Genomic DNA, 10890 nt, shown 5'->3' with positions numbered 1-10890 from the left:
CACACACACACACACACACACACACACACACACACACACACACACACCCACCATAAAACAAGCTTGCAGAGGATGTAAAATCTCAATTGCCGACCCAGTCCCAGGTACCCAGAGCCATGCTGCACTTCCACACGAGGGTGAGAAGCCTCCACGCTCTGGTGAGCTCCGAGGAAACGCAGCGACAGGAGAAAAACAGGAGAAGCCGCGGGTCCTGTGGCCAGACCTCCCACCAAGTGCACAGCAGGGGCTGTGCCACCGGGCAAAATATGGATGGATGGATGTCTGGCTGATACCTCATCAGACTAAAATCCCTCCGGGTGCACATTCCCTCCCGGCGGCAGGTGGGGATATCCGCAGCGGTTCGCCTGAGGAGGAGGGTCCGCGCTGCGGCAGGAGGGAGATAAACGTCTCTCCACCAGCGGGGACGCACCTTCCCCAGACTGCGGGAGCATCCATCACTCATCTCCCTTTCCCTTTAATTATTGCTATTCGCACAGCTTTGCAAATCGCCAGGCCTCATATTTTCCATGGTGGGTTTTGGATGTGGAAGCACAGGACGAGGCTCTCTGTCAGGGGACACAATGCCACCAGTGCCACACGGTCCAGGAGTCTGGGCATGGTCTCCTAAACAAAACCCTTCCTCTTTTAGTGTTTATCTCACTGGAGGCAAAATAAACTGCCCTCCACGAGCACTGGGGAAGGAGAGTGTCCAAACCCCCCCCAGTGGGACAGGGGGACCACAGGCTGTGGCTTCCAAACCCACCCCACCGAGGCACAGCGCTTGACCAGCCTCATTATTTTGGTGGCACTGAGGACAGCACAGCCACCAGAAAAGCCTTCCTGTCACCATGGAAATGCTGAACGGCAGGGTTTGAAGCCTGCTGGGACTTTCAACCTCTGCCAAGAAAAACAGGGCCCTTAAACAACCACGAGCCCTCAGTGTTTGGAGGAGGAGGAGACTTGTGCTCCCCTTGGCTGGGCATGGGGCAGCCAGCGTGGGGCTTCTCCCAGGGAAAATACCCTCGTGGGTTGAGATACAAATGTTTTAATAATTGAAATATAGTAATAATGATGATGATAATTATGATAAAGAAAGGACACCCAGCCCTGCTCTTCCAGCCTCCGCACAGGTAGCCCCATCCCTCAGCTGCTCCTGCCCTGGACCAGCTGCCCTCTCCCAGGGGGCACCCACCAGATCTGCCCCACAGACACCCCACAGCTCGGGCAGTAGCTGCTTTCTAGGCCTGCACAGCCAATGCTTTTGTGCACCTCAACCACCACCACCATGGGAAGCCTCCTCCATCCCCTCCCAGAAGATTCCACCGCTGGCTCTCCCCGGGGCTGCCCAACCTCCTTGGAGAGGGGCTAAAAGCAGCCAAGGGCCGGCTGTATTCCCATTCCGTGTAAATTGGAGCGGGACACGCAGCAGCAGCCACCCTGACCAGGGTGTTTCCGCCTGCCCTGGACCTTTCCACGCCACCCTGACCTGGCGTTGTTTATCACACCGGTGGCGTCTCCTCCCCAGGGAGGTGAAGAGCTGTGTCTGCAGGGGACACTGTGGAGAGGGACAGGCAGGAAACACACGGTGGGAAATCCGCTGTGGGATGGAGCCAGCGGGGCCAAAAGAGCCGGGCAGGGCGGCTGTGAGGATTTCAAAGGGGCTGCGCTGCGGAACGACCTCGACCTCCCCATCCCGTGAGGGCCTGCAAGGAGCCGGGAGGGCTCCTTCAGTGCTGAACACGGCCCCTGAAGTGTTTGCTTCCTGCCCTCAGGGCAGGCAGGGAGTGGGAAACAGACTGGGACCGCACGGAGGAGGAAAGATAAAAAGGATCAGCGGATGTCCCCAGGAACCCGCGAGGGTGCAAGGCAGACACGGCTCGCAGGGTGTGATCGGCCTGCACGCGCTGTCAGGGAGGCTGGGAGCAGGTTCACACGGCCACATCCCGAATCCCAGGCAGAGCATCACCCCTAGGCTGTGCCAGTAACCAGCATCCCAGCTGCATGACCCCTCCAGGATGCCAGGAGTGCTTCTCCCATCACCAGTGATCCCCTCTAACAGCACTGTCCAGCCCACAGCAGTCAATGTCTGCACCACACCTCACTCATTTTATCACCTTTCTTTTCTAGAGCCCAAAGGGAAGTGCAGGACCTTATCTGGGATATTTTGACATCCCAGAGCTCTGATGTCACATCTAAAGCTTCTGATTTTCTCCAAATCCTACACAAAGCGGGACAGATCAAGGAAGGGCTTTGCCACCCTCACTAATCCATCAGGGCACCGCTGCACCCTTTCCTTCCCCCTGTCTTTGAAATCCCTCTCCAGGCAGGGTGGTGAAGGACACTGGATTGCAGCTACACCTTCTCCAGGGAGCACGTGAGGTTCACCAGCCCCAAGCACAGGAGGCAGAAGCCCGTGGGGCCACAGCAGAGCACAGCCCAGCAAACCTGGGGACACTGAGAGGCTGGAAATCTTTGCAGAGAATGAACTCCCGCTGCGCTCCCGGGGCCTCGAGGGAGCGGAAACTCTGTGATCCCCCAGCACGCCACCACCAAGCCGCCTTTGACGTCAGCTCTTGTCTACAAACATTGTCTTTGACCCGCAGCCAAAACTCGCAATGTTGGGGAATATCAGCGGAGAAAGAGAATATCCACAGAGACGCCCCGCAGGGACCCGGCCCAGAGCTCTGGGTGGCCGAGGGTGAGCACACAGGCACACCCGGGGTGCCTTGGGAGCCAAAAGGTCCCCAAGAAATCAAGCGGCTTGAATCGCAAATCCTCAAGGAAAACAGATGGGCAAACCCCACCGCAGGTCACGCAGGCTGGACTCGGGGCAATCCCAGCAGGAAAACCTGCTAACATCTGGAGGCTCCTGCCCGCCAGCACATCCCGCGGCAGCCGGCCCCAGGCTGAGCAGGAGGGATGTTTGTTTGGGAGGCAGCTCAGGCACCCAAACAGCTGCCAGCAGCTGCCACGGCCACCCCTGAACGCCGGCGCTGTGCCAGCCAGCGGGGCAGGGACACGGCGCGTCCAACACCCGCCCCGGGCACGGAGGGAACACTCCTGTGCCAGCACTGACAGCGCCCATGTGGCAGCCTGGAAAGCAGCACAGGCACCTCTCCTGGCCACCCCGGGCTGATGGAAAGGTCACGCGTTCGCCTGTTGTTTACTGAGTGCTGGGGGATGGGTTGACTGGTGACAGTGGGAACAAGCACAAAAGGGAGCTGTGGATCAGGGGTTTCTTTTTATAGGAGGGACGCGGTGATTGACACGGCCTTGCTGAGGTCTCACAGCAGGCCCACAGTGCCTTTGGGATTGAGCCTGAGGTCTCCAAGGATGGAGTTGGCTCATGTTACTCATCACCATGAAGCCAAGCACGGCTCCCCCTGGGTGAGCTCTGCTGAGCAGATCTGCTCCCTGCAGGGGAACCCAGCTCGGCATGATGGGCTTTCCCAGAGGGTCAGACCTGCCATGTCCCTGCTCCCATCATCACTGACCCTTCTCAGCACCAATGAAGGCAAACCCAAGGCAGTAACTCATAGGGAAAACAACAGTGCCATCTGCTGCACAGCCCTGCTGGGCTCCGGGCAGCCCGTGGCCTGCCCACACAGGGCTTACACGGGGTTGACACAGCTCACACCGCTCACAAGAGTGTCCCCAGCCACCACCGAGCCAAGCAAGGAGGCAGCAGCATCACTGCAGTGGGAAGGCAGCCCTACAGCTGTCCCGATGGCCACCTGCAGCCGAATGACCTCTGGCTTGCACAGAAAGCAAAGGACAGCAGGGTGGGGAAGCAGAGCAGAACGAGAGAGAGTCTCAGAGCCCATCCAGTGACCACAGTGTGTGAAGGAGATGGAGGAGGAAACGAAGCTCACTTGGCAAAAGCAGACAAACAACCTCCCTCCTCCAAAAGCAGGCAAACAACCTCCCTCCTCCATCAGCAGTCTGCAGGCGAGGCACATCCATGGGCAAGGGGAGGGGGGAAGAGGGGAACAGCCCCCCTAACACTATGCCAAGCATCTCCTTTGGAGGGAAGTCCCAGATCCTGGCGCTAGATACCATGCACTTCCCATCTCCCTGTACTTTGTCGTCCTGATATCCCAGGGGAACCCCAGATAGTGGGAACACCTGGGAGAGCAGGGTCAGCCTGAGGGAGTTAATAGCAGCTTCCCTGCTCCTCCAGCCCCAGCAGCTGGGTGTAATTGCCAGTTAACCAGCCCTGTTCCACAAGTGATTGCAGCTCGGGGGCAGGTGAAGCAGTTTCCCTGCATCCATGGCCTGGAAAGCGCGCTGGTTCCTCCATCAGACGTGTGTTGCTATAGCAATGGGAAAGGTATCAGAAGCAAAATCCATGTTGATGGATAGTGCAGATTACTCTGAAGATTACCACCCAAAATCAGGGCCCCTGCTTCTCAAGATCCAGGCACTGTATAGGGAATGGTACAGTGAAAACACTGCAAGGAACGGAAAAACACAACCCTGGACATGCCCAGAATAAACATGGTCCTGAAAAGCCCCTCGTTTCTTCACTTAAAGAGAAATCTCAAGGCAAACTGACCCCAAAGATAATAAACTGCACTGAGCTACAGGATGTCAGATCAATCATTACAGTGTCCCAGAGATTTATTCTGGAGCCTGCAGCAGTCGCTGCATCCTCTGATCAGCCCCGTCTGCAGGCACACAGACACAGGCATGAGTGGGAGCTCCAGATGGAGTGGCTGTACCACGCTGAGGAGGGACTTTGCATCCCCCCACCTGCTGCCTCCCAGCCCCTGCTGCCAGCTGGACCCTCACTCGCTGTCACTTGTTGCCAACTCATCCTCCTACCCCCCCAGAGCAGCACCAAGAGTTAACTCCGAGCCATTGGAGTCACTTCAGACACAGGGAGCAGATGACAGGGAAAGGCAGAAAGAAATCCAGCTCCAGCTTTGCTTGCCTGCACTCAGGCACTCTGTGTCCTGTCCTCAGCCAGCCCCAAGACTGCTCGTCCACCATCTGCTCCCTTCCCCTGCCCAAACAGCCAGAAAGGGAAGAGGGGGATGAGTCTGTGGTTCTGGGAGCTTGGTTCAGGATGGAAGCCACCTTCTGACCCGGCTCACATGCAGGTTTCCATTTTAAAGGCTGAAATTTGCCCTTGCACGTGAACCTTTGCTTTCACATGTCAGGACACCTGGAACAACACACCTGCAGCACTTGGAGATGAAAAAAGAAAAAAAAAAATCTCCTTGTTTGCTCAGCTTATTTACTTTCCAGCACTCAGTTTTCCCAGTTGTTTGTGTGGGTCTTTCCCTTAGCAACCGGGGAGAGAAACATTTACGAGGCATGAAAAATGTAGCTGTAACAGCCATAAGAACTGGCAGGGTGCGGCTGTGGGTGCAGCTGGAAATTCCTCTTCACTGCTTAAGTCCCAAATGATGGGACCTCGATGAATTGCACCCTGTAAACAACAGAGTGGCTCATCCTCTTCAAGCAGGCAGGATCAGGACTTCTAACCTGTGCTCTCCACTGTAACACCCACCAGGCAGGATCCTGGGTTTGGTACAAACACCTCTAAGTGCTCCAGTTTGCCCATATATGAAATGGGGATAAGTATAAAAAGTGACAGGAAGGCTGAAATTGAGACATTAATGCAAAGTACTCCATAGGATGCAACGTGCATTCCCCAGCCTGAGAGAATGAGCTCTGCACATCTTTTTCTAGACAACTTTACACCTATAATTTTCTGGATCTCCCAGCAAGATCATTCTTCCCAGTCCACAGCCATGGTGACAGAGAACTCTTGCTCTTGACCTTTGGCAGGGTCAGGACCCAAACTCCAGTATTTTGGTTGCCAATCCCCTTTTCCAAAGGGCTGTGCCACCATCCAGCACATACACACGCTGGCACCAGAGCCTGCTTCATGCACTTTACCTCCAGCAGAGCTAATTCACCTTTTGTTTATTGGGCTGGATCAAGGTGAATGAGGCCCAGACGAGGGTGCAGGAGGCGGCTCTGGAATGCACATTTTCCAGTCCAAAAATGGATCCCAGCCCACTTCTCCAGCACAGCATCAGCCCTTCCCTTTATTCATCCTTGGTCTCCCAGGAGCCATCACTGCCCACTTATCTTCCTACCACCCCCACAGGGGCAGCAGCACAGACCCATCCCTTCCCTTTTCAGGGTTGGGATCAGGAGGGGAACAGCAGTAAGGTAACAGAAAGGGTAAAGTCAGAGGGGCATCAAAACCAAAAAAAAACCACGTTCTGACGCCACCCCCAAATTTCATGCCTTTGCTTCTTACTCCCCTGCCCCAAAAGCACCAGTGGGTTTGTGAGCACACAGCTTTAGTTCCACCTCGGCTCAATTTAGATCCCTTAGCCTCATAAACACACCAGGCAGAGACAAGGGACCTCCTGATGCCACTTGGCCCGAGCGGTGCCAGGAGAGCTGCGGCCCTGGCTTGGCACAGCACGCAGCAGCTCCAGCCTTGCCAGCAGCATCACAGCGCAGCGGCGGCTCCAGCATCGCAGCGGCGGCCAGACCCTGTCCCAAACTGTCTTGCTTTCATCCCCGATCCGTCATCCCCTCTTCTACCGGCCGCACTTACCCATCGCACAAACAGAAAGCAAAAAAAAAAACCCCAAGAAACCACTGAGAAACAAGACTTCCTCCTCTCTCCGCAAAGCTGCTGCTTTTCCTCCGCCAAAGCTCACGCTGCAGACCCGGGGTGCTGGCAGGTACAGTGCCCCCCGACCCCAACAGGCAGCAAGCGACAGGCACCTTCAGCTACAGACCCCCGGGAAGCCACCGGCAGAGCCCACCCGCTCCCTGGCACCGCGCACGCATCAGTCACGCACCGCGGACACGCGTGGGCCGCCCCGAGCCCCCTCTCGCCAGGGCGCTGGAGGGCACCGAGCCCGCGAGCAGCGCGCCTGGCGCGGGGGGCTCGGGGAGACAAAGCCGCCGGGGTGGCCCGGCACGACTCACCTGGGTGTCGATCATCATCGTGCCCCGCGCACATCCCCAGCGCCGCGCCGAGGAGCCGCTGGCCCGCGCCGGGTCCCGCGGGGCCGCTCTCACCGCCCCGGCGGGCGGGCGCGATGCTCCGCGCCGGCCATGGGGCCCCGCCGCCCCCGGGGAGCCGCCGCCAGCGCGGAGCGAGGAGCGCGGCCGGGAGAGCGGAGAGCGGGGCGGGACCGGGGCGGGCACCGCTACCGGGAGGGCGGGGGCGGCTCCCGGCTCCGCCCGGCCCCGCTGCCCCGGCCCCGGGCCGGTGGGTGGGTGCGCGGCTGCTGCGGGGGTGCTCGTGGGTGAACACGCGGGCACCTCTCCAGGGGTACCCGCACCCGTGGGCGAACACACGGGCACTTGCCCAAGGCCACCCACAGCCGTGGGAGCACGCACGGGCACCTCTCTAGGGGTACCTACACCGTGGGCGAGCACACGGGCACCTCTGCAGGGGCACCCGGAGCCCTGCCCCCCCCCCCTCCACTTTTTGGGTGCCTTTTCCCTTGTGGATGTGGGAGCTGTGGGCGCCGCGGGGAGAGCAGGACCCGTGGGAAGGCCCTGTTCAGACCCCTCCGGGGAGGGGAGGTCGGCGCGGCGCTGCCGGGCGGGATATAAATAGGAGAAGAGCTCGGGGCTGTGGCTTAACGAGTCCCCCGCGGCCCCGCCGGGCTGTCCCCAGGCGGAGCCCTCCAGGAGGCGAGGCCGGGGCTGGCAGCCAGGGCACAGACACACACCCCGGCTGCTCATCTCCGCTCAACCCGACACCGTAACGGGGCACGGAGGGACCCCGGGGAAGCGCTGCCGGAGCTGCGGGCGCACGGTCGGCGCGCTGGAGCGGGAGCCGGGGAGGCAGCGGGGTTGCCCTGGAAACAGAGCGGCTCCGGTACCCATCGTTTGTCATCATGAGGCCGATGACACGAGCCGTGACAGAGTGATGTCAGGAGAAGCAGGAGCTGGGAGAAGGCTGCGTCACTCCACGGCCGAGCGCTCCCGGCCGCTGCAATGCTGGTTTTGGGGACCGACACTCCCCCCCCCCCCAGGCCCCAGCAGCCAGTTCTGCCCGGGAATGAGTGACAGTGGGAATGAGTGACAAGGCACAGCCCATGGCACCTGACCCTCCTCCGTGGCTCCGCGCCAGCAGAACCAGCAGCTCTGACTGGGGAGCGCTGCCAGGAAAGGAAAAGGTGCTGCCAGGACTCCAGCTCTGGCACTAGATGCTGCTACAGAGCAACATCATTCTAATTATAGTAACGGTGTCAGTGCTCAACAGTGGGGAAAACACTTCAAAAGGTCTAGAACTATGTAATTTGCTGCTGGCAAAACTCACTAAAAAACACACCGTAATGAAGTACTTTTTAAAGGTAGTTTGTACTCATCTGGCTTGCTTTAAATTAGCTAAGGGTTCAGCGGGGGAGCAGGGGGGATGAAGTGGGCATAAAAGTAGAGATTTCTGGTTAAAACTGCCTCTCTATTCCTAAGGCTTTACACTAGTATTACATGAAACAGCAACATTTGGTGGATCTATGTTTAAGCTAAATATAGCACAAGAAAAGTCAAGTCAGTACAGCAACACTCGTGGAGAAAGGAGGGAGTTGGGTGGGCAGGCAGACATTTAAATGTCACTCCTCAGATGCGTTTTGCTAGTGATGCTTTCCTAAATTATTTGATTGTGTGGAGCAGAACTATAGGATTGGGGGGTTAGTGTGAGTAAAGTACAACCCACTCCTGGAACTCCTTCTCCAGTTCCTGCTGTCCCTGGACGTGCCTGTCACTGTCCTGTCATTGTCACTCCACCTGGAGAGCAGCTGTTGCTCTCTGAGTGTTCCATCCCTGGGGATCCTGCAGGGACTTGCTGGGGCAGCGAGGTGAAGCAGAGCAGGTGGGATTCAAGTGAGAAAATAGTGACCTTTGTGCTAAGAGCTGCCCTTTGAGATCAGAGCAAATCCCCACTGAGAAAGAGACTCATTCTGTGTATCTCACATTCCCTGGTGAGCAAAGCAGACTGGTCCCTGTGCAAACACAGAACAAAACACAGAGACAGCCCCTTGCTCGAAGAGCCCCAGGCTGAACAGGTGAGACAAAGGGCAGGAGAGTGAACCCAGCAGCTCTGGCAGGGAGCTCCCAGCCTTCCAGCTCTTTTCCAGCACTGTGCTGCTTTAGCTATGTTAAGTCAGCCAGATGCACGTGGCTGTTCCACAAGCTGGTTTTGTGCACGGAATATATAACTGATGTTCTTATCCTTCCTTGTCCATGTCTGTTCAAAGACCATCTTGTTCCGTGCCCCAGATCTCACCCAGAGAAGGTTTGACTAGGGCAGGTCTTTCATAACTAGTGCAGGGTACCAAAGTGGTTCAAAATGACCTTTCTGGTCAATAATGTCAGGGAACATCACCTATGGGAGGGTTATGGGAAGTCCAAATAGGAGCAAAAAAGGGTCCCAGTCTGGCTTAGTGGAAATGATCCTTGTCCTGTCAGTGGGGGGAACGAGAGGAACACAGTCTGGCCCCACCTTGACTCATATTCAGTGCTGGAAGTTTCTGTTTCTCACCCCCTAGAGAAGTTTTCCCTCAGGGGGTGGATGCACTGTACAAGACACCAGCTGGGACTAGGAGAGAAACAGCCTGTCAAATGGGTTCTTAAATTAGATGGACAATGAATGATGAGTCTGTTCCAGCTGAGCAGAAAGAGATGGAAGGAACAAGGGGCCCTTGGGAAGGCAACAAGCTACTGCTCTGAGGCTTGGTTAATGCAAACAGGGCTTGAGTGGGAAATACCTTGAGAGCACAATCAGATCCCCAGGCAGGTGATTTATTTACATGTGGTGATTCACTTTTCCTGCAGCTCTCTCTATTTCCAAGCCCAAATTCCTTTGGCACAAGAACAGATAAGACAACATTGTCCCCTGTGGTGAATGGAGGAAGACCTGCCATGCAGGAGTGACAGTCTGGAAGGCATTCCCTGCCCTGTGCCTCAGTTCCCCCACTGGGTGTTGGTGGGGAAAGCAGATCCTTGTGAAGCTCCCACAGTGCTCACAGGCCCCAGACTGCACAATCCAAGTGGGAGAAGGAAAGCATTGCTGCTGACATTGGGGGAAGGGGATTAATCAGCAGGAGATGAGAACACAAGTCCAGGCTTTCGTTAATTAGAGGAGGGCAGGAGCTGATTCAGGGAGCAGCCCCCACACGGCACTGGGGAGGGTGTTTCTGCAGACATGTTCTGCTGCTCCCTGGAGACACAGGGAGTTTCTAGGTACTGCTTCAAACCACAGCCCTGTCGAGCAGAAGTGTGTCACATAACACAAGATATTCCCCAGGGGAGAAGCTGCGGGGCTGCCAGGAAAATAAACATGTTTGGCACAGCACAAATCAGGCCAATATGGTGTCAATCAGAGGGTTGAGGATTCAGCCAAAAGGCAGCTCGGATGCAGAGCTGGGACCAAGCCTTTCTCACAAGTTTTTCTAAACAGGTACCCCAGAAATACAGGCCACCTTCTATCACCCAGTCTGTGCTGGAGAACTTCCCCTCATGGTGGATTTATGAGTATCTGCACAGGAGTTCAATAATTTAGTGTGGCAGAGTGAAGCCCTATGGCTGCAAAACCAGCATAATTTCAAGCAGAATAAAGGCATAAGGGGAATTGGCCACTGGCACAGCTGATCTATGGATTTGTGGCTGCTATATAACTTCATGTTTTTCTTGGATCTGAATGCATTTCTAAGAGATCTAGCCCAGCCCAGCCACGTCCTGGTACTGACACCAGGAGATAAAATTATCTGCCTTGTCCTGTGCAGAGCAGACTAGACAGTTCCTTCTGGCTTGTAAAGAATCCATATGCATATATGTAACAACTGGCACAATGAGAACCCAGTTTCAGCATGGCCTTCAGGCACTATCTGTTCTAGAAAT

The 10890-nt window shown here is 56.5% G+C and overlaps 1 protein-coding gene across 1 annotated transcript in view; it reads right to left on the bottom strand.

Moving 5' to 3' along the window:
• The window catches only part of RALGDS (ral guanine nucleotide dissociation stimulator), a 58887-nt gene extending 51780 nt beyond the window's left edge, over window positions 1–7107 (bottom strand). Inside the window, exon 1 of the mRNA XM_027650120.1 lies at window positions 6964–7107. Coding sequence (XP_027505921.1) covers window positions 6964–6981 — 18 coding nt within the window. The 5' untranslated portion in view covers window positions 6982–7107. The remainder of the gene's footprint in view (window positions 1–6963) is intronic.
• Window positions 7108–10890: the final 3783 nt, after the last annotated feature.

Source organism: Corapipo altera, unplaced genomic scaffold (assembly GCF_003945725.1).
Source record: "Corapipo altera isolate COAL_440 unplaced genomic scaffold, ASM394572v1 268, whole genome shotgun sequence".
NCBI classification, from domain to species: Eukaryota; Metazoa; Chordata; class Aves; order Passeriformes; family Pipridae; genus Corapipo; species Corapipo altera.
This window is presented reverse-complemented; position numbering and strand designations above follow the sequence as displayed.